Source organism: Apodemus sylvaticus, chromosome 11 (assembly GCF_947179515.1).
Source record: "Apodemus sylvaticus chromosome 11, mApoSyl1.1, whole genome shotgun sequence".
Taxonomy (NCBI): Eukaryota; Metazoa; Chordata; class Mammalia; order Rodentia; family Muridae; genus Apodemus; species Apodemus sylvaticus.
The window spans coordinates 11,989,961-12,014,493 of NC_067482.1; the positions used below are offsets into that span (position 1 = coordinate 11,989,961).

Genomic DNA, 24,533 nt, shown 5'->3' on the forward strand with positions numbered 1-24,533 from the left:
ACGATTTCATAAGGCATTTCTGAACTTGTGCGCTTTGAAATTGTTCACATTTACTATCCAAGGGACTTTGAGAGAGGGTTTCAAGTGAGTAGGCAGACTGTGATGAACTAGGCTGATTGTTCACACTTAGGTTCTCCACTCCGGATGCAGAAGCAGGAGTACACTGAATAAATATCAACAGTCAGTAACTACGGACATCTTCACATCGTGCCGGATATATTACATGCATAGCACCTTTAATTTTAAACCATCTTGGTCATGTGACCTCTTTGTTATGTTATACCTATTTTTGCATGGTGAGAATAAAGGATCAGGGCGACTCCCTAACTTGTCATAAATTACAACACTCGTCCATGCAAGAGCTGCCAGTTAAGGCTAACGTCTCATGCTTGGTCTTGGTGTCATGCTTGTCACTTAGTTCAGGGATCAATGAAGGGAGAACTGAGGGTTGACCAGCAGATGGCCTTGTTCTGTCCCTGGAAGAAACCATAGGACAAAAGAATATTAACTCTCAACACACATGTAGTCAGCACATGGCATGTGCAACTCATTTGATTTTTACGTAGCTCCGGGGTGTTCATATCACTATTCCAGTAAGTCCTGTGTGAGGCATCCAAGGCTATACGTGTGAGATGACTACCTCAGGTTCACAAGCTTTGAGGCCACACAGTCCGGCTTTGGGGCCTGCCTGTTCCCCCATTATGTCACCAGGAGTCCAACCTGTGCCACCATATGCAGGTTTTCTGGAAGAACATCACAGGAGTCTAAAGGGAAAATGGGGATTCTTCTGCTTTGGGCCCTCCTCCTTCCGAACCTCTCTGGTTATGCACTGAGTCTAAGCCCTTGCAATGTTCTGAATGCTCAGTGCTGCCGAATGATGTCATGCATCTCCAGTCTTAATGGAAACAAAAATCCAGACAGACATCACTATTTATATTTTATCGGTATAGAAGCTGGAGTCAGGGAAGTTACGTAACTGCTTACGGGTATACAGTGTGTCCCTTGTAGAACCAGGGTTTCCATTCATCTATGATTTACTCCAACCACCCCTCCCCCCATCATCCTACCTCATTAGATAGCTTCCCATGACAAATTGCCCTCAGTGTGTGTGAAGGGGTTGCTTTGAGTACCACTGTCACCTACCCAAACCCACACACGCTCAAATACTACTTTGAATAAGACAGTAGTATTTGAATGTAACCCACATGTACGTTCCTCAATGCCTTTAGCCATCTATAGATTACTTATCGTATTGACCATATGTATGTCTATTCACATAACTTTTATGCTAACCAACAGTTGTTTCAGGACTCGAGACAGGAACAAATGCCAGCGAAAGGCCCAGGAAAGATGGGATTTTCCATGTGTGTAAGGATGCAGACATTGTGATCTAATGCACCTGGAGGTTAAGGCAGGAGGATCATGAGTTTGAGGCCAGGTTGGGATATGGACCGTATCTCAATACCTGAGTTTAAAGAAATGATAATTGAGTCTGCAGTTGGTTGCATTTGTGTTGTGGTAGCCTGTGAGCTTGAGGGGCAGCCATAGTTCTTCGCTGGTACCTTTCCCTTGTCAAAGCTGTCCACATTTTTCTCTTACTTCCTCTTTTGTCCGCACTTCCTCCTGGGTCTCCACTTCCTCTTTTGATCTTTGCTCGTGAGCTCAGCTTGCAATCAGGAAGAGAGTGAACTAGGTGATCAAAGTCATTCTAACAGACTGTGGAGAACCAGAGCTGGGGCTCAGTGACCTTATAGTCCCCTCAAGGACTTATCAGTCACCATCCAGGAAACAAGGTTGGCTTTGAAAGTTAATTTATGTCCTGTCTATCAGTCTATACCCACCTTGATCTATGCCATTTCAGAAACTCTAGCTATGGTTTAATAGACTATCCTGTTCGGTCCAGAGACCTCCAATAGAAATGAATGGTAAACATGGCAAGTGACGGAGCACTCCAAAAACATGGTCAGTGTTAAAACTAAGTAAGCTAGGAAGTTCTTTTTTTTTTAAATTTTGTTTGTTTTTTTAAAGGTTTATTTATTGTTATATGTAAGTACACAGCAGCTGTCTTCAGACACACCAGAAGAAGGTGTCAGATCTTATTATGGATGGTTGTGAGCCAGCATGTGGTTGCTGGGATTTGAACTCAGGACCTTTGGAAGAGCACTCAGTGTTCTTAACCGCTGAGTCATCTCATCAGCCCGGAAGTTCTTAATATAATATGCTGAAGCACTCCTCCCCTCCCCTATGTCCCTTTTCCCTCCCTTCCCCTCCCCTTCCCATCCCTCCCCTCTCCTCCCCTCCCCTCCCCTTCCCTTCCCCTTCCCTTCCCCTCCTCTTCCCCTCCCCTCCCCTTCCCTTCCTTTTCCCTTCCCCTTCCCTTCCCCTCTCCTTCCCTTCCCCTCCTCTTCCCCTCCCCTCCCATTTCCTTCCCCTCTCCTTCCCTTCCCCTCCCTTTCCTTTCCCTCCCCTTCCCTCCCTCTTTTCCTTTCTCCTCACCAGAGATGTTTGGGTGATCCTGCTAGACCTCAGTGTTCCATGCGAGCCAGTGTTTAGGTTCTCCTCTGTCTCCCCTCCCCCTCTCTCCCTCTTCTCTTTGTCCTGTCCCTCCATCTTTCTCTTGTTGATTGTGGGGGTTTGTTCTGTAGTTCTTCATTAAAAATGTACAAACAACAAGCAGATGTTTAATCAGCCTTTGTATTTGTTTTCGTCCTGCCCCTTTCCAAAACATACTTGAGTCTTCTTAGGGCATAATAGCATTAAAAAAAAACATGTAAAATTCGGTAAGATCCTGGAAAACAAGAATAAGTAGGTAGCTCTAAGAACAGAGTTTTGTGACCAACTAAGACATTTACTGCAGGCTTCTTGACAGTCTGGGCAAGATACAAGTTGACACAAGAGCTCCTAGAAGCCTTTTCTCTTCTAATGAGTGATAGAAGGGAGTAGATCTGGATGGGAGAGGAGCTGGGTAGGAACTGGGAGGAGTAGAGGGAGGGGAAAGGAATAAAGAGATATGAGGAAAGAATCTACTTTGACAATTGAGAAGAAAGAGGGAGAGACATTTGGAATTGAAAAGGGTGGACACAGTTGTAAAGAACAGAAAGGAGGAAGTGCTCAGCAAGGACTCAAAGGTGACAGCAGCTGTGGGGCCTCACGGGGCTTTCAATGATAGCAGTATCCTGGGCAACGGCTTCAAACAAATACTGATGTGGTTTCCATACTACCCTTCCTAGTAGCTGACACAGCATTACAGCGAAGGAAGCCCGATGAAATGGGGCTTTCAAGATGACATGAACGTGAGCATTTCTTTGCAGCCCCACCATTTCCTACCCTGATTTTCTTCCCACTTGTCTCTGTCCCCTTTACAGTCCTCTGTCCCAGCATTGTGAGTGTGAGACTTCTGTCCTTCATCTACAACATCCCTTGACTTCTTGCTTGCTGACTGAGAGACTTAGAACATTTACATGTTCAAAGCCCCTTCTTATCTGGCCTGTCTTGGCCTGGGTTCCAGTTTCCCTAAAGAGATTGACAGTCTGGGTACTTTCTGTTGGAGGTGGCCCACACCTGCTCCAGGTGTGCCATGTCACTGGCCCTGGGCAAGGAGCACTTTATGTCTATGTCTTGATGGTGGTCTATCTCTATGATGGACCACCACTATCATGCAGTATGGAGGGGCATGCGGGTGGTAGGCACATTAAAGATGGAAACCCTTGATATGTTTTCTGTTATCCTGTTGGACTAGCAGTGCCTGGAAAAGACTGAATTCCACACTCTTGGGCTCTCTCTACTCAGCCTTGCTCATGCTTCCGGCTCTTGCATGCAGCGGTGAGTGGGCCTGAGCCAATGGGAGGGCTATTTTTACCACACAGATTCTGTTTGTGTAAGCTTGCACATCAGTTGTCTCTCTCCCTTTTGACAGCAAACATTAATGCTCGAGGACACACTGCCACTCATTTCAGGGAAACACCAAGTATTTGATATTTATCTCTGCTCAGACAAAAATCAGTCTCAAGTTGTTTCCATAGATCTCAAATATAAATATTGACACAAAATAAATGTATACATTATGGTATTTACTGTGCCGTCTGCAGAACCATGATTATTTCCTATGGATGATTGAAATTTTATTAGGCATTTATTTTGCAAGAGGCATTATAGTAAGCAGCAGGTTCAGAACACATGACTGCATGAGCAATAGAAGACAGAGGCCGTTATACCAAACCTCTGGTCTCACAGAGATGTGAACAGTTAAATTAATTAGTTAGGTAAAACGATGTCAGAGACTATGTTTTATCATAGAAAATTGTAATAGAGATAAAGATAAAAGCTAGAGTATAGTAGAATCAGTTAAATGCTTTGAGTACGTGGTTTTTTAAACCAAGCATTAATGCTATTAAAATATAATCCATTAGTTCCTTTTAAAATGTGTGAAACACTGGTACACGGCTTATTGAAACATTTAAATACATTTCCTATTAATTTTATGTGTTATAACCATGTGTTACAAACAAGTAAATATGCATAATGTACACATGAAGTTCTTTGTAAGACTCCACAATGGTCTTTGATATTAAGATATTATTTTTGTAATCCACCTCTTTTATCTGTCATCCCCAGTGGTGTGGATACTATTCACTGCTTCTTTCTTTATTTTTTAATTTTATTAGATAAATAATTTATTTACAATTCAAATGTTGTCCCCTTTCCTCTTACCCCCACACACTGTTTCTTTAAAGGATATTAATTCTGTTGATAATTCCAGATTGACATTTAAAGCATCTTTTTGCTTCTATTAAAAACTAAGAGTTAATATTTTTTAAAATGAAGATCTTCTCTGAACCTTTAAAATTAACATTTCCAGCCAGATGGTAGTGGGGAGTCTCACACCTTTAATCACAGCACTTGGGAGGCAGAGGCAAGTAGATCTCTGTGAGTTCAAGGACAGCCTGGTCTACAGCATGAGGTTCAGGACAGGCAGTGCTACACAGAGAAACCTTGTCTCAAAGAACAAAAGCAAAGCAAAACAAAAGGATTTCTGCAAAATTAACACTTAAACTAGGTGTGGTTGACACAAGCTTGTGATTACAGTACTCAGGAAGTTGAGACAGAGTGTCCTGAGTTCAAGACCAATCTAGTGGGTATAACAAACCTGCCAAATGCAAAAACAAACAAAACAGAAAACTAAAAAAAATTGAATGTATTTTGGACTATATTTGTAACAATGTTTTATCTCTTAAGATAATAATCTTAAACCCTAAAATATGGGTCTTCCTTTAAGTATTCATATGAAATGCCTTTTTTTAAAAACTTTGTAGACATAGCTCCATTTAGATATCTTCTACTGGTGCAATAAATAAGTTATATGAAAAAGACTCTTTGCCAGAGATGGTGATCAGTCAGGAGCCACCTAGGAGTGGTTAAGGCTAAGGTGAATTTCCTGGAGATGACCCGACATTTTTGCATGGTCTACGATGGGTGAGCTCTGAGAGGCAAGATCCCAAGAGACTTGATCTCAGGATTGCTTCTTGCAGCTGATATATCTTTCCTGTCACTGTTATATAGCCTAAGAATTCCTGGGATTAGCCTACCCTACTGAGTAAATTTCCTGCGGATCAACATAAAGATGAATGCTCATGAAATAATACTGCTTAATGATTTTATAGCTTTTTGTATTTGATTCAAATAATTTTAGGAAGAAAGTTTTAAGAGATGGTTTTAGTTGTTTTGCCAGAAAGATATAATAAACTTAGAATCAATAGAATGTGCCCATTCCTCATAAAATATTGAAGACTCCATAATAAGGAATACAATGAGCTTTCACAATTACACTGAAAAGAGAAATAGGCTTGGGACGAATTTGTGATCAAGGGAAATCATTCATTCTAGGTCAGGTCCAAGGATGAAACCACAGGTGTGCTCTATGATAAAGCAAGGCCTTGTGGAACTGTTGCTCTTAACTTATAATGAGCTTACAGAGTGGACCACTGCTTTGAACTTATGATCCACATCCTTCTGTAACTCCATTTTTGTGTAACATTTTATCAATGAGGTATTTTCTAAGAAATTTTGTCTATAAAAAGGCCAGAGAAAAAAATAGAGTGTGGCTTCAGGGCCTCTGCCCCACCCACCCATCCATCCACCAAATGTATATGTATAGTATTTGGGGCTCAGCCCCATACACCAAATGTATGTATATGTCTGCTTATCTATATATACATGTATAGGTATACGTCTAAGTATGTAAGCATGCTTAAATACTTGTGGAGTTGATTGAGACAGGTGGTCAAGCCCAATCAGAATGTATGTGTGTATGAGTGTATTTGAGTCTGTGCATGTTACCTATGTAAAAGAGTTTAATTATTTTCCTTTCTTTTCTTTCTGGTTTATGAAGAGTTAAGGAGTCCACGCCCCTTTCCTGGCCAGGGAGAGGCTCCTGGTCAAAAGAGAAAGGAACTCTTAACATTTAATTCTTTACTTAATTCCTTGCTGCTACCAAGTGTCTGTCTGTCTGTCTATATGTACATATGCTTAAGAGTTAAAGGAGTTCAGAGTTTCTTGCTGGGTACTCTTGCCAGCTCCAGATAATTAAGTTTTGTTCCATCAGTAGTATTGACCCCATCACTGTCACTGGGCCCAGTCTGCTTCTCATCCACTGCCTTCCAGAGAGAGCCTGTGCTGGGCAGGTTCCCAGCAGCGATCCATTCCTTTCATCCTAGCACTCCAGAGGTAGAAGCACATGGGTCTAGCGAGTTTGCTAGCCAGGTCTATACAATGAATTCTAGGTCATCCAGGGCTGCATAGTGAGACTGTGTCTAAGAAAAAGAACACGAGGAAGAAGAGGAGATGAAGAAGGAGGAGGAAGAAAAGGAGGAGGGAGGAGGAGGAGAAGGATGATTATTTACTTTTCTCCATCACACTATCTCTAACAAGAGTGCATTGTCCTCTTGTCCATCCATCCATTTATCTACCTGTTTACTACACATTTACCTATCCATTGTTTTATTTACTCACTCATTCATTAATTCATTAGTCATATCTGTATTAACTTTCTACTTATTTGAAAGAAGAATATTCAGGGGCCTGAGTGTGGGAATGGGTTCTCTAACAGTGAAGTTCTGAGACGTAAGACCCGACGAGACTGAAATAGAACATTTCACTTTCTATGAGGAAGGGTGAATATTAGTCTGTAAGAGTTTGTCAGAGTCTATAAGGCAAGGAGGCAGTGTTCCCTTCCGGGGAGGCGAGGTGAGTGTGGCCAATGGGCAGGCTGAGATACTTCATTTTCGTGTTTGTCTGTATGAGAGGAAGCATACAGGACTCCCTATCACTTGGTAAAGCAAGCTTCAGCAAAGGTTCCTGGCTCACCAGTGTGTGAAGTGCTTTGATTCCACCACCTATTGTTGTCTTTATAATTGATTGCATGGTTAAAATCCATAAGTTACCACATGCCTATTAGCCTGATAGGAAAGGAGGATGAGTGTCTGGACATAGGCCACATCCTTTCCTTTGTTTCTTACTGGTGGGGACTTAAGTTATCCAGAAAGTGTTTGCTATGGCCTCTGCTCAATCTTCTTTTCAGATACAAGATAGGCAAAGGACTGGAGGATTTGAAAGCCGTTAAGCCGGTCGGAGAGACGTACATCCATGAAGGACTAAAGCTTGTAAGTTATTGTACATTTCAAACAAGGGGAGGTGTAGTTTCTTACTATAGAAGGAGAAATCCCTTCGCATGTAGATGTCCATTTCCCCAAATGGTTTAGTCCATCCTAGACATGAGACTGATAGAAAATACCCTTTTCTAAGTGTTGATAGGAAAAGTCTGTTTGCATCTTGTCTCTTAACAAGCCTGTTTCCCTCTGGGATTAGTGTCAGATCAATTAATCCCAGGTATAAAAAGCTGTATCACAGAAACCCAGGTGTAGTGGCTCTTTTATATGAATACACACATATTTCCAATAAAAAGGCTAACAGAAATGCCCAGTTTTGTGAAGTCATTCATATATTATATGTGTATTATTTTGTAGCCCTTAATATCTTTATTTTGTCAGACCTACGCATTCAGCTTCACAGACAGTGCTGGTTAAAAGTGAAAATGAAATTGTCAGCTATATAATTATTCTTTATTTTTTTCAGGCAAATGAACAAATTCAAAATGCGGGAGGCTTAAAAACCTCCAGTATTATAATTGCTCTGACAGACGGTAAGCTGGACGGCCTGGTGCCATCGTACGCTGAGAACGAGGTAAGTGCTAAGCTGAAGTGCTCTACACCCCCTGTCGTGCTTCTCTGTGCGCACATGCACCATATTGGAATCTCCCCTCCATCCCTTGTGCCCTTCCTCCCTCTCTCCCTCCATCTCTCTTCTATTTTTTCCCTTTGGAAATATTAGTTATATCAAAATACTAATACATGTGACTGTGAAAGGATGCTTTCTTCATCACTGAGGCATCATGACCATTAATAATAATACTGATATTTTATTATTATTATTAATCTTTTTTACAGCCCATCATTATGCATTATGCTCCTTCCTGGTCCACCCTCAGACAGTTCCTCATCCTATTCTTCCTCCCCTGACTCCAGGAAGATGTCCCACACCCCCATACCTCACCAGACCTCCCCCTTCCCTGAGGCCTTAAGTCTTTTGAGGGTTATGTGCTTCTTCTCTCAGTGAGGTCAGACCAGGAAGTCCTCTGCTGTATATGTGTTGAGGGTCTCATATCAGCTGGTGTATGCTGTTTGGTTGGTGGCTCAGTGTCTGAGAGATCTCTGGGGTCCAGGTCAGTTGAGACTGCTGGTCTTCCCATGGGGTCACTCTCCTCCTCCCTTTCTTCCAGCCCTTCCCTAATTCAATCACAGGGGTCCCCAGCTTCTGTCTATTGGTTGGGTGTCTGCATCTGAGTCTTTCAGCTGCTCATTGGGCCTTTTGGAGGGGTGCCATGCTGTCTAGGCTTCTGTCTGTAAGCACACCATAGCATCAGTAATAGTGTCAGGCCTTGGAGCCTCCCCTTGAGCTAGATCCCAATTTGGGTCTGCCACTGAACCTCCTTTCCCTCAGTCTCTTCTCCATTTTTATCCCTGCAATTCTTTCAGACAGGGACAATTCTGAGTCAGAGTTTTTGACTGTGGGATGGCAACCCCATCCTTCTAATTGATGCCCTTGTCTTTCTACTGGAGGTGGACTCTACAAGGTCCCTTTTCCCACTGTTGGGCATTCATCCAAAGTCCCTCCGAGTCCTGAGTGTCTCTTCTATTTTTGTTTCCTCATAGGCAAAGAAGTCCAGGTCACTTGGTGCGAGTGTTTACTGTGTTGGGGTCCTGGATTTCGAGCAAGCTCAGGTGAGTTAAGACACACCTGCAGACTATAATTCACTCACTTGCCTTAAAGGTATTTAAATAAGCTCTTTTTCTGTGGCCAACAGAGGCTTTGCATAAAATGACTTGTGTTTTGAGTTCTTCTAAAATGGAAAATTAAACTCAAAATAAATTTCTTGAATATTTATTTGGTGAGGATCTTAAAAGAAGACAAATGCTTAGATCAATGCTGCATGAATATCCCTTTACCTTAATCAGTGAGACAATGGTGATAGTTTTATCTAGAATTCTTATTTTGATTTGAAAATTTTCTCTTGTGTGGGAATATGAAGAGTCCATTTAGAAATCTTTAAGATTTTTTTCATATAAATCTATTTTTCATGGAGTTTTCTTACAAAAAACTTTACCTTTGCATTTTTGTGTGAGTAAATGGCAAAAATTCATAGACTCTCCTGCTGTTAGACAGCAATTAGACATCTATACTACATAGATTTTGTAGCCGGTGACTTAAGTTCATTTCACGGTAGTATCTCTGGAAGGAAATTGGTCTTCTTACCATCAGTTCTAGGCCTTGAATTTTAATTGTAATGTACAGTTACACAACACTGTCGTGTGTGTGTGTGTGTGTGTGTGTGTGTGTGTGTGTGTAATCATTAACACAAATAATATATCACAGAATGAATGAGTTGTACACAGTAAGTTTTCGGATGAATGTTACCAAAACAATTTTCCATGTAAGTTTAAATTATAAAGAGCTGTGTGTCTAAACCTCCCCTTTCTTCATTTTCTTCCAAAAGCTGGAAAAAATTGCTGATTCCAAGGATCAAGTTTTCCCTGTCAAAGGTGGATTTCAAGCTCTTAAAGGGATCATCAACTCTGTAAGTATGCCTCTGATTCCCAGAAGGCTGGTAACTTTATAACACGAGTTTTAAGCTGTCCAAGCAAATTGTCTCAAGTGGAGCAGGTGGGCAGTATTTAGCAAAAGGAGAGTGATTTTCGTTTGTTGCTGCCAACAGGAAGATCTGGATTTCTTTGTTGGTGAGATTTGCCACCGTCTTCTGCATGTATTTCGTGATCCTGGGCTGGGATTTTTAGTTGAAGATTTTCGGAAATTGCCTCTGACATCTCCGCCCTTTCAGCGCGGAGTTAACCATCTTCTACTTTTAGAGTTTCTCCAGGCTTTATAGGAGAAATGTGGAATTAAAAAGAAAAAAAATTGATTGGAATGCGTGGTGAGGGCCTCCTCCCAGCCCGTTCGCTGATTAGACAGGCAACTTGATCTGGGGGCTCAGGCTTTGACTATAGTTGTTCCTCCCGTTGAAATGATGAATAGTTTCCGCGGGGCACATAACATCTCTGTTTGGGATTCAACAGCACGCTCCCTGGTGACTGTTAGACTCTGGGCTCTCCTGAGCTGGGTCTGGCGGGGAAGGCGAGGATTGAAATTTGGAGTCGGGCTCTGGCTCTTGCTGTAGAGGTTTATATTTCGTTTTACTGCCTTTTGCTAGAAGCACTAGGAACAGTTGCTATTAAGTATTTATGATATTTGGTAAACATCACCCTAAACTGCAAGTGAATATATATTCTCTAAGCAAAATCTTTTCCTTTAATCTTTAGGCACTTAGAAAAGGGAGAAGTATCTCACTTCCAACATTTGGCTTGGGCATTTTAAATGTCCCCTTGAAGATCATTCTCAGGTAGACAGGGTGAGATTTATTGGCTTTGGTTTTAGTAGTGTGAAGGCTTCACAAGAACTAATGGATTTTTTAGAGAAGACGTAATTTGGTTCGGTCACGTCTAGCGGACATCCAAAATGTAATAGAACAGAGATTAAGTCATTATAGGAGTTTTAGTAGATTATTAGTTTTGATTTTTAGGGAAAAATTGCAGTGTGAAAAATAGTTAAGTTTTATGGCTAAGTTCAGGGTAAATAACAATATGATGTAAATTTTTAAAATCCAAGGAGAGGAATGAATAATTGACTCCCAATAAACCGGCCAGTGGTGTGTATTTTTAATAGATTTTTATTGTGCTTAGGGTATGCATGTAAAGATCTCTCTGGATTACTGTCTTTGATTTTTATTTTTGTGGTTCTATGCACATGAAGACTGATTCAGAATCTTCTGCATGACAGCGAGCTTTGCAAAACTATTGTTGTGGGATTGAAATATAGTTATTTTTTCCCTCCAGGGAAGCTTTAAAGAATGTGATTTAAGTACAGTGTAGCTCTTGGTAGATGCTAGCTTGAATAAGTTATGTTGAAAGAATCAGCAGGGAATTAGAAAGAGTCACATATTTTAGGCACAAAATTTGATAACAAAATCCTTCCTGTTACATCTGGAGGGTGCTGATGGGTACCATTTCAGGTCAGCAGAGGTTACCTGTTTTGTTATCCCAAGGGAACAGGCCTCTGAGGAAATCTTGCAGGACCTGCAGGTAGAAGTTGGAGCCTTTACAAGCAGTCTGGACTCACTAATGCCTGATATGTTTATCCATGTAATGATGGTAGGGGAGTAGAGGGGTGGGGGGTGAAGGAAAATATATATATTTTCCCCTATACATTTTATAATTACCCATTATTGCCTTATTTGAAATACCTGTTTGCTACTTAAAATAAATGTAGCATATCTTCCACAGACTGAAGACAAATAGAAGACATTCTTCTTTTCTTTTTTCTTTACTTTTATTAGATATTTTCTTCATTTACATTTCAAATGTTTATCTCCTTTCCTTGTTTCCCTTCAGAAAACTCCCTATCCCATCCTCCTCCCCCTTCTCACTAACCCACCCACTCCTGCTTCCCTGTCCTGGCTTTCCCCTACACTGGGGCAATGAGCCTTCACAGGACCAAGGGCCTCTTCTCTCATTGATGTTGGACAAGGCCATCCTCTGCTACATATGTGGCTGGAGCCATGGGTCCCTCCACGTGTACATTTTGGTTGGAGAAGACATTCTTCTTTTCATTATGCTTTACCAAACCAATGACTGACATTGCACTCTGAGTGCATTTAAATAAAATACAGCAAATGGAACAAATATGAACACTTAAGTCTCTCAGATGAGTGAGAGGAGGGCAGCTGTAGTTACCTCAGCGATGGAGAAGAAACTAAGATTACAGTTGGTGTGGGATGCTAGCATGGATAGAGTGTTCATCAACATCCAGATGGGGTTGTTTAGGTGTGTGACATCATAGGCTCTTTTCATGGTGGGATTTGAACTGAGCTCCGACAACGGGAGTAGCTATAACTATAAACAAAGCATGCATGACCAGATTGGTCTGAGCTCAGTGATTTAGAGGATACATGTCTCCAGGAAGCATGGATTAAGAGTATGAATATTTATGTGTTTCATTTCACAAGTGAAATGGAAGGTTAATTTAGAACCTGGGATCTGTAGGATGGTCATGAAGGTTCAAGTAGAACAACAAACAGTAATGGATAGGGTCCATTTCTAGAATGGAGTCATGTGCTCATATTCTCTCACCGTTGTCATTGTGAGAGATGGTGAAAGAGTAGAGACAGTCTGATGTTGCAGTGGGAGGAACAGGTATAACTTCTACCCTGCTGCTAGGAAGCCATGTAGTCAGTCTTATATCCTGATTAATCCCGAGTTTTAAACTTTGCCTTTGAAATGGAAGTGGTAAGTTGTAGTTTATTAGAGGGTTAGATGTTTTGGAGGGCAGAGAGGTTGGAATTGAAGTCATATATTGGGTAGCTAGGAATGCAGCGACCTACAACCATATAAGATGGAGCAATTGATCTATCTGTGGGGAAGCCTATAAGGAAAGATATTCAGCAATCTGTATGTCAAGGTCTTAGGGATAACAGGACATGATTGCATGGGGATTGAATTCAGTAATATAGTATCATAACTAGGAATTCTAGATGACATGATAGTCAATGTGAAGAGTTTGGCCAACACTCCTTCCAAATCTTCAGGTCATGGAGCAGGACTCAGTTCCATACTGGATAATGAGCACTGAACTTTCTATTTTAATGTCACAAAGATTTTCAAGACTCCACATTCACAAAAAGGGCCACAATTTCTTTTGAGGGAAACTTCATTGTTACTTAGAGGCAGGTATCATAAGGAAAGAATATACTCCTTTGAATATAGATACTCTCAGAGTCCCCAAGGCTTGGTTCTTTTTAGCTTGTTCAGAATAAAACCAAATCAAGGACCTAAGGGAAGCGCCTAACAGATTGTCTTCACTGGTCAGGATGAAGTCAAGAATAGGGTCAATCTGAGCCTTCAGTTATACAATTCTTAATTCATGCTGCATGGACTACCATGGATAGAGACCCTTCCAGTGCTGTCTTCATGATATATGTGCTAGATTGCTAGCAAAATGGTAAATTTGAATAGTGTAAAAGTTAGCAAAAATGTGAGAGGTCACTGTATCATAGGACTAGAGAAGCAGAAAGACAGTCAAATGTAATATCATACCAGCATTTGATTCCAACGATGGATAGCTAGCTGAAGGCAGGGTGAAAACTTCTTAAACAGAGTGAGCAGAAGTTTACATAAAAAAAAGAAGAGTTCAGCAGGGAGGGGAATCCAACTGACCTTAAGAAAGAAAATCCAAGTGGGGATGCCCCTTAGAAAATTGTAGAGCAAGTTAAATGTTAAGGTTGGAAAATTTTTAAATTGAGTCATTCCATCCTCTTTGTTACTTCTTCCACCACATTGACCATGGGTGTGTGTGTGGGGGAACCATATGATTCTTATGTTTCAGCTTTAGGTTATTTCAATCATAGATTCATATTTGAAAATGAAATTTTATTTGAACTACTAAAAGTCAGACTGGCCCATGAGTTCACCTCATAGTTCAAGGCCAGTGATTTGTTATGCAATGCCCTGGAAGAAAAGATAAAAATAAAACAAACCCACAGATTGAAACCTACAGCACAGAAAGAGCAGAAATAGAAGCGCTTTGTGGAAACTCCCTTGATTTTATTTTTCAGAATAGGATCATGCATGTTTCACTACTTGGAATTATTTGTGCAAGTTTTGTTTTTTCAATAAGAGTAACTTGGAAAGGATTCAGCAGAAAGAGATGAATCCAGTGTGAGGCTAGTTTTATAGAGTAACTGTGTTCCAAAGCTCAAGTACACTACATGTAGGGTGACTGTGATTAATGAGAATTTGTTTGGAAAATGACCTAAACCATCTCAGGCAGGATATGTAAATAACATGCAAAGATGCTTTCTAAGAGAAATTATGTTGCTTAGATTTAAAAAGTCACTTCATTCATCGTGTTGGGAATATAAGGATTGGCATTAGGAACTAAACTGTTCTTAGTAATGTTCATTGTTTTGTTTGAAAAAAAAAATCCAGAGTGTGTATAAAACTATGTTATAGGGGAAAGAGGAGATCCTACAAACTCCTTTCTCTCCAGGCAAAGGGAGAAGCTGGAGGTTAATAATTGTCTGTCCTAGCAAGACATCTACCACAGGGGCTGTGGTGAGCTTCTTAGCTGGGGAAACCTATATTTGTGAAATCACAGTTGATGAAATCTCAAAGCTTGAGCAACTGTAAAGATTTAGTCTTAGTTTTCTAAGAAGAAACCAAACTGCCAGGATTTATTCAAAACTGGAAATCAATTTTCAGGATGCTGCTTGGTCAGCAAGCCCGTTGGAAAGTGACTGGTATTGACAGCAATAAAAATCACAGGTTCTATCAGAACGCCATCGTATATAATTGAGGCATGATAGTATGTCAGCCTTATTTAGATCACGTAGTCATCTTTGTCCTCATGGCCTGAGGTTTAGGTTAAAAGGACACCATCGTGATCAGTAAGTTCACTAGGGCTATTTGCAAGAGGAGACCATTTCTCCAGTCGAAAGGAGGAATTATCCATAGAAAAGAAAGATGAAAAATGTTCTGGGTGAGAAATAAATCAAAAAACAGGTTAGGCCTCTGTAATATTCGGACACATTTAAGTTGTTCAAAGATATTCTAAACAAGACAACATGTTTATCCTAAGGAAAATGAAGAAATTGAGGTGTTCACTTTATTAAACACTCTGTTATACTTTGAACATTTAATATACACATTTAATGTTTTCTTGAGAATTAAACCCACACTGAACAATTAATTAATTACAGCTTGATGATAGTCCGAGAGAAAACTAAAATCATGGCAGTAGGAAATCCAGAGTTGAACAACATTCGGTTTGTTAATATTAACATGTAAGTTCTAGCTAGGTTTTTGTTGTCCATGGCGTTGTGTGTATGTTGTTTGTGAGTACGCTCGTTTGTGTGTTAGAGTATACATGTGCCTGTGGAAATCAGAAGACAACATGAGTGCTGGGTTCGACTCTGTCTCTCTTTGGCCTAGAACTTCAAGTAAACTAGGATACATGGCCCGGGAGCTCCAGGGATCCCCCTGTCTCTGCCTTCCATCTTATGATCTTTTTATTAAAAACACATGCCACCATAGCACCTGGCCTTTGGCTTTGGGGATCATCTCAGGTTCTTCAGCTTGCAAAGCTCTCTCCTCAGCTCTATTAGTTTTTGAGAGCAGATTGAATTGAGTAGAAAGTCAGGGTCACATTCTTATAATTCTACCACTTGGGTGTTGGTCTATAATACTTAGGAGTTCACCATCATTCTCAGCTTCATAGCCTAGCTTGGGCTACAGGAGACCCTGTTTCAAAACAAACGAATAACAAATGAACAAATAAACAATAAACATAGCAACAAAACAAAACAATACTCCCCAAAACACCACCACAGGAAACTGTATAAATAAGATTTAATATCCCTTTTCTCTTTTTATATAGCATACATTGAAAACACTCTTCAAAAGATAGTATTCAACTAAATTTATGATTTTTTTAATGTTGCTACCTTATTTTTTTTTGTCTTTGCCTTATTATTTTGCATTTGGGCCCATGACTCATGAGTATTACTGAGTAGAAATTTGAATCCATACAAATACATTTTTACTACGTATGAGTTAAAATGACTTGAATATTTCCGGTAACACAATTTCCAGCACCTCTGTGCTGGCTAGTTATAGGTCAGCTTGCTACAAACTAGAGTCATCTGGGAAGAGCTCACTTTGATTGACAGGATGTCTGCATCAGACTGGCCTGTGGGAAACCTATGAGGCATTTTGGTCACTGCATGTTGCAATCTTGGGGCCTTTCTGCATTAATGATTAATTTTATGCCTTTCCCTGAGAAACTTATGTCTGAATCTTTTTAGGAAAATCCTAAAATTAACTTTATCTGGCCACTATTTAGAAGTCTTCCATATGCCCTGGATAAGCACAGAGCTAGATGAGGCCAGTATTCCTAGAATATGCTTGGGATGTCTGCCCCTGAGGAAAACTCAAGCAGTTTAATTGATGCAGGGTAAACAGAGTCAACTGACAAACTAGGGCTGGCCAGGAGTATGGGTTGCAGATGGAAAGTCTTACTTAATATACACATAGAGCTCTCTGAAATGTAGTTTAAAGATAGAGGGTTGTACAAGGTACACCCCTGGAGGAATAAAACTTCAGTAAATAAGAGATTGAGAAAATAAACCTTTCCTACTTCATAGCGTAGATGATGAAACATATAGAAAAGGGGCTAAGTATAAGTATTTGCTATTCATAAAGAGACTGGTTCAGATATTTTCTCTTTGTCTGGAGTGTTTTAAAACTACAAATGCTGGCAGTCTAAAAGCAGGCTGTCATATAATAAGTGTGTTGGCTTGTGGAGACATTCTTTAGATTCTTTAATTCAGAGTTATAGGGCTAATAATGAAAGGAAAATCTGTTCTGTTTGTATTTTCTAATTGTAACTGAACTTGTAACCCTGGACACGTAATGAAAAATCAAACACAGAGCCTGTACCACTTGGATAATCATTCATCTGTGTTTGTTCTGGTTGCTAGTTAGTCAGAGTCACAGAAGAGGCCTGATTGTTAGCCAGTTAGAACTGCTAAACTCCCCTGACCATCCATACCTGACCCCCTCCCTTCCGTTGCTGACCCCTTATCTCCTCTGCCTGCATCCCTGTCAGCAAGAAAGGAAGACTCTAGGTGGGCAGGCGCCTCCCACCCACCCCTCCTGGGACCTCACTACCTCCTACAGCTGTTCTTAGTACAGCAATGGAAAGCCAACTAGGAAACTCTGTATTCATTGTCTTAGAGCCAGAATGCCTGTGCTTTGGATTGAGAAAGTCCTTGAACTATATGCCCAACTTTGTATTTGCTTTTGGTCAAATTTATTTAATATTAACAGAGCAAGTGGTATTTATAACGAATTGTTCAATATACTTTTTACATTAGGTCATGGTTTAAACATATGGTAATCCTGTTCATTTAAAATTATTTGGTACATTTTTATGGAATAGGCTATTTAGAAATAAGAAAAGTATAGGGACTTTCAAATCTGCTTTGGTTTATATTGGTCTTTGAGAGGTCATGATTTTTTTCCCAAACTGGATTTTTGATATTCAAATCATAATATGCTGAACTACTTCTTACATTGTTATCTTAAGTTTTAAAGACACTATAGGTTGTAAGTAATAATTTGACTTCATGCTCCATATTAATTTATTCCATATAAGATATATACCTTGGATATATCCCAAGTATAGCTTTTTATTAAATAGCCCTATGTTGTCATAAATACCAGGGAAAAGCATATTAACTATATCATATATAGTTTTTAGTTCATAATGTGGATTTTACTTTATGTGTGTACTGCTGGATGTGACAACATGCCTTTAATATGTAGACTTGTTCAGGAAGTTATATGATCTTAATCAAAACATGAAAAACTCCATATACATGAGACATACTTTAACTATGTTAGAAGATCTATTTTTTTCTCTGAAAGCGATTGTTCCTTGGCAACAGTGTCATCATGTTTGGTTATTTTGGGTTATTAATCAGTGGCTAAAAAGACCAGAGTGTCAAATGGAATAGGAGATAATGCACTCATTGTGGGCAGCAGAATTCCTTGCATGGCTGGGCTCTGACTTAGGCCTGGCTCCCTCTCTTCAGTTCTGTGCCAGCTCTGCTCGCAGAGAGCATGTCTGCCCCTCCGTAGCTAGTGAAGAGCCTGGCCTATATTAAAAGTTCTGCAACCTGACAGTGCATGAGATAGAGGAGGTTTAATTCAAATTAATTTGGAACATGCCTGTAGTACCGAGGGAGAAACACCATTCTGGATTGGGCTGCTGAGAAGGGGTAATGGTGGTATCCACTTTCATGTCCTGCCAAACATCCACACCCTCAAGGAGGCCAGCAGGCAGCATCCACAGCTGCCTCACCACACTGCATCTGGCCTTGCCACTAACCCGGAGCAGAGAGTAAGCAGCCTTACTGGATTCTTCCCTGCGACCTCCTCAAACAGAGAAATTCCATAAAATTGATATTTGCAGTTTCACAGGTTATTCAGAGCATTCTGACTTTTGAATTGTGTGAGTAATGTGTTGAAGTTTTATGAAACTAGTTAGACTCAAAATAAAAATCAGCAATTCTTATTTGTAAGGGACATTGTAACCAGTCCACCAGCCATTTCCACCTATTTATATATAGATCTATCTCTATCTGTCTATCTATCTATCTATCTATCTATCTATCTATCTATCATCTATCTATCTATCTATCTATCTATCTATCTATCTATCTATCTATCTATCTCTGGTTTCTTGAGATAGGGTTTATCTGTGTAGCCCTGGACCAGCTATTCTGGACAAGGCTGACTTAGATCTCAGCAATCTGCCTGCCTCTGCCTCCCAAGTACTTCGATCAAAGACACACACCACATAGTTTTACAAATGTCTCTCTGGTATGTAGACTTAGAGTCCTTCTACATACCCAGGAGCGGTATGGCTGTGTCATGTAGTAGTTCTATGTTTAATTTGTCTTCTTAAGAAAATGTTTCTTAACATGTTTATGTGTATGTATGTATATGTACTCATGCATGCATGTGTGCACACATGTGTGTGTTTGTGCATGCATGTGTGTGGTATCTATGACATAGAACCTAAGAAAGCTGGGTTCTGATACCAGTAAAGAACTGTCCAGAAGCAGCAGCAATGACAGCAGCAGAGCAGATGCACCTGACAGCAGGAGTGAAGGAACAGCTAAGCAGTAGACATTACCTCTTTCTTTCCATCCTCACTATTGTGTGTTCCCCACACCCCCACACCCTCATGCTTGATGACAGTCACTCTATCTGGAGTGAGATGGCATTTAATATGCTTTTACTTTGTGCTTCCCTGGTGGCTAAGGATGTTGAGTACTTTGCACATTTATTGGCCACTCCTATTTTCCTATGGAGGACTGTTTATTCTGTCCAGGAGCCCATTCATTCATCGAATGAGTTGATTTTATTGGTGTTCAAGTTTTAAATTCTTTATATAAACTGGATATTAAACCCATGTGAGCTGTGTAGTTTATGAAGATGTTTTTTTTCTCATTCTGGCGATGCTTTCCTGGACTGTGCTGAAGCTTTTTAATTTTTTAGAATCCCATTTGTCAATCCTTGGGGCTCTTTTCTGTGCTGTTAGATGATTTTTTTTTCAGAGAGACCTTACCTGTGCCTATAGCTTAAGGTTCTTTATTCATGTCTCCTCTAGCAGGTTTCAAGGATTCAGGTATTAAAGTCGATGATTACTCTTGAATTTATGTTTGTGCAGTGTGAGAGATAAGGACTGAGCCTCATTCCCATACAGGAATGGATTATAAGGTAGATATTTGTTTTGTCCCAGCACCATTTATTGAAGAGTGCCATTTCCCAAAAATATATATTTAGTATCTTTGTCAAAAATTAGATGGCTACATCCAGCTTTATAGAATTTCTGTGGTATTCTGGCCTTTTCGTGTATTTGTCTTTCTTTGATGGCACTGCAACCCCATTTTAGTTGCTGTTCCACTGGAGTATGTAGGAGTGCTGATTTAGAGTATGTGGTATTGCTAGGATTACTTTGTCCATTAAGCATTGCTCCGGATACTCAGGGATTTTGTACTTCTATAAGAATTTTGGAATTAATTTTTCTAGTTCTGTGAAGAATTTTATTGGGATTTGGGTGGGTTTTGTATTTAATCTGTAGATCGTGTTTGGCTGGATGGCAGTCTGATAGCGTCTTCTTTCCCTTGAACATGGGAGGCCTGGAATGTGTCTTCCTCAGTTTCTTCCATAGCTGTCTTAAAATTTTCAACATAGAGGTCCTCACCTCTTTTGTTAGGTTAATTCCCAAAATTGTGCTTTCCTCGAAGCTATTGTGACTGTTATATTTTCCTGGTTTCACCCTTGGGAATGTTTTTATTGGCCTACAGAAAGACTGCTGAGTAGTCTGTGTCCAGTGGCGACCATGAGACTTTTCTGAAAGTGTTTATAATATGTAATTGTTTTCTGTTAAAGTTGCTAGGCTCTTATAGCTACAGGATCATGTCATCTGCAAATAGGGATAGCTTGATTTCTTCCTTTCCTGTTTGCTTTCCATTTAATTTCTTTCTCTTGCAATCTTGGTCTACTTAAGACTTAGAGTACTATGTTGAACAAGAACCGTGAGAATGGACACTCTTGTCTCATTTCTGATATTTGAGAAAATGTTTTTTGTTTTCCCCCATTTAGTGTTATAAGGTCTGTAAAATTATTGTACATACTCTTTAGTATATGTGAGTCCATTTTTTTTAATTCTTGTTTTCTAAGGGCTTTAATCAGGAGGGAAGATGAAACCTTGTCAAAGGCCTTACTACATCTATTGCGGCATTGATATGCTTTTCGCCTTTTAAGTCTCTCTGTGCTGAATTAGTTTATTGAACCAATCTTGTATTCCTCACCTGAGTTAATGCCAGCTTGGTCATAATACATTTGTGATTTTTTTAAAAAAGAATTTACTTTTATTTCATGTGTATGAATGTGTACCTCATGAATATATGTATAATATGTGCATATCTGGTGCCTGCAGAGGCCAGAAGAAGGCCTTCCCTTCCCTGGAAGTGGTGTTATAGATGTTTGTGAGCCCACATGCAGGGGCTGGGAAACTGGGTCCTCTATTAGAGCAGAAAGTGCCTAATCAGCCACCTAGCCCTCAGCCCAGCCTTATACGTGTGATTCTGAATATATTTACAAGAGTACTTGTGAATCTTACTTCACAAGAGTATGATTCTAAGAATTTTGTTAAAGTTCACCAGAAAATATTGTTCTACAGACCTCTGTGTCTGTCTGTCTGTCTCTACTCTTTATGTGTTCATGTACATGTGTGTGTGTATGCATGCATGTGTGTGCACATGTATGTGTGTGCACATGTGTGTGCATGTGTTTTATGTTTTAACTAGTTGGTCCCTGAGCAATACACACTTTGGAGGATGAATTTGGCACTTTATTTTCTTTTGCTATTTGTGGAACATTTTAGGAAGTTTTTTTTTTGGTGTCTTAAATCAGTAGTTGAAGGATTACAATGTGTTGAAGGACTCATGATGCTTTGCCTTTTCATATTTATTGTGTCTCTGTGCTATGATTCTGAGTATGGCTTCCGGTTGTACTTGGAGACATTCCTTTTGAGTATCACACTTTTGGGTTCTCAAGTTTTCATTTGCATGGCTCCCCGTCTTTGCATAGTGAAGCCATAGCTGCTCGCACTTAGCTTTGTAGTCTGCTCTGTGTGGATGCTCGCACCCTTATGGATACTACAGTTGCTACTGTTCCCTAAGGTAGTTAATGTTTGCTCTTGGTGTCTCCTAAATCCACAGGGAGTGTGAAAAGCTATACACTGAGATCTGAACAAGAAGGGAGATCTCCTAAATATCTTATCCTTCCCCCATCTCCCCGGACGCAGCTGTAGTGTTAGTGGATTTAGGATTTAGGTTCTATAGCAATGATCAACTGGTAGTTGGTCCCGGTGATGGGTTGTTTCCATTGAGCTTCTAAGCTCCAAGTGACCCAAATTTGGGGTATTTGTAGTTAATTAGACCTGCTCCAGGAAACCAAGAGGGGCAGCTGCCTCTCCTCAGTACTCCCTGAGTGTGTACTCTCCTCAGTACTGCTGTGTACTGTTTTTGGCTTTGGGGATTCTAGTCCTCCAGCTGTCTACAACTGCATCCAAAAGCTGTACATACCCTGAGATGGTTGCAGATTAAATTCCAACTCCCCGTCCTGTGACTGTACCCCATCCTCAGCTCCTAAGGATAGTTTAGTTTCAAATAGTAGCTTCTCTCTCAAGATGGTGTCTGGCCCAGCGCCTTCCTTCTGAATCACACAGAGTACCACTGTGGAACCATCTGCCCAAGGAATCGCTGTTACGTCAAAACCATCTTGAGTGTTAGGTCTGCACATGTTTTGCAGGCCTATCCTAAAGGTAGGAATCCAAGTCCCTTGTCACCAAGTCCCCAAGCCTTAGGCTTTGGAGAAGCTTTCTGCCTTTCCTCCCTCAGTCCCCACCAGACATCCCTATGAGTGCAGGATGTTAGGCTGACCATCTTCCATGAGCTACTGTGTTTGTACTTATACATTTAGATATCCTACCCACTGTCTCGTAACTCCCCTGCTTCCTTGCTCTCTCTCTTTCTTTGGAATAGTGCTGTGTGTTTCCTATTCTGGTTCTTCTCTACTCATTCACACAGGAGCAACTTCTAGTTTAGTTGGCCATCTCACCAGAACCACCTCCAGTTTTACATCTTGAGCTTCTCATTGGTCACTTCTTACATAGAAGATCTTTTTAAATGAACTATCGTGCTTTAATGGTAATTACTGTTTAAAGTATTGCATGCAAACTGCATTCCAACATTAAAGTATTCAGTGTCTAGTTATTGCCATCTTAATATAGAATATGGTAAATTCTAGATTAGAAAAACAAATTTACAAGTCATTTTTGTTTCTAAATCTGTATTAACTCTTGTCAGTCTTGTCTACCGGCCCCTTCTCTGACTCTTTTTCTTTTTTCTTTTTTTTTTTTTCATTTGGAAGTGATTTTGGTAAACTTTGTTTTAAATTATATTATTCTGCATTTGTAAAATCCATAATTTAGAGAAGGGACTAGGTGCCTTTTCTTAAAAAAAGTCTTGACTTATCTGTGTCCCAATGTGATTATTGATTTGATGACTAGAGAAACCTTTTTAATGTTATTTCTAGTTTATTTTTTCAACCTAAACAGTTCAAAACAGTATTTTTGTCATGAGTGTGTCTGCCCTGGAATCTGACTTATTTTTTTCACAAAGTATCTTCTCATGGATTAAGCAAGTTCCATTCTCAACATGAGGTTCAAGAACTGGAAAAGGGAAATTCAACTGGATTATGTCACACATTGGTGCCAACTTTATGACTCCCTATTTTTTTTTAAAGAAAACTTTCCCTTATTAGCCTAAACTATATCAATGTGGCCCCTTTTAAATACTTGGAATGTTTTCACTTTAGCCTTAACCCTCAAAAGTTTTCTCCTTTAGAGTCTGGTGCATAAATTCTGTGAAAATATTTAAAGATGTTATTGACTAGAGATTCCACTCCTCCACAGAAGGTATACTGGATTTTACCATTGGTCCCCATTGTTGTTATCCAAGAGTTTTTGTAGCTTTTTTTCAAATATAAAATCTTAGGAGATTTGTAGTTACTAAAGACTCAATCCAACTGTTACACAAAAGTTATATTCATTTGGAAAAACCTTTCAAAAGTTCAAATGTGTCTGTCATTCAGATGCATATTCAGCACAAATAGGTCTGTGGCTTTACAGGTGGTTTTAGAGGCTGAGTGTCTGCATTTCCTCTGTAATTGAAAAGCACAGGAAAGGTTTGCAATTTTTTGCGGCAGGACTTCCGTCCTGTCTGGTTACAAGCAGAGGATGTGTCCACCACTGTACTTTGTCTGTCTTCAAGTTCCATCAGGAGCAGAATGCTGATCACAGACCATCTGGACTTTGTCTGAATTTGATAACGCTGTGCAGAGGAGTTCTAAAATTAGAGACAGAACTCTGGTGACCAGGCACAGCTTGCTTCATCGTTTCTCACGTGTAGTCATGCGTCTTGTGTGGTGGTTTCCGTGTCTCAGAGCGTGTTAAATGGAGCGGTTCTGAGTCAGTGCATCGTCCGTGCTTGAACACAGACTGTGTTTGAGAATAATTGCTTGGTTTTCACAAGGGATCTGCGTTCTGCAAGTGTGATGATTGATACATGAGAGGAAGTTGAGTCCCCTGGGAGTTAAGCCTGGGAAATGGACTACGAACACATTGTCAAATAAAGAATCTGTTATGGGTTGGTAATCTTTGAACTTCAAAACAGA

At 40.1% G+C, this 24,533-nt stretch overlaps 1 protein-coding gene across 1 annotated transcript in view; it reads left to right on the forward strand.

The window, feature by feature from the left end:
• The window catches only part of Antxr2 (ANTXR cell adhesion molecule 2), a 146,856-nt gene that overhangs the window by 18,722 nt on the left and 103,601 nt on the right, over nucleotides 1–24,533 (forward strand). The window contains exons 4-7 of the mRNA XM_052198699.1: nucleotides 7,577–7,658; nucleotides 8,131–8,238; nucleotides 9,267–9,335; nucleotides 10,109–10,189. Of these exons, the coding sequence (XP_052054659.1) occupies nucleotides 7,577–7,658; nucleotides 8,131–8,238; nucleotides 9,267–9,335; nucleotides 10,109–10,189 (340 nt within the window). The remainder of the gene's footprint in view (nucleotides 1–7,576; nucleotides 7,659–8,130; nucleotides 8,239–9,266; nucleotides 9,336–10,108; nucleotides 10,190–24,533) is intronic.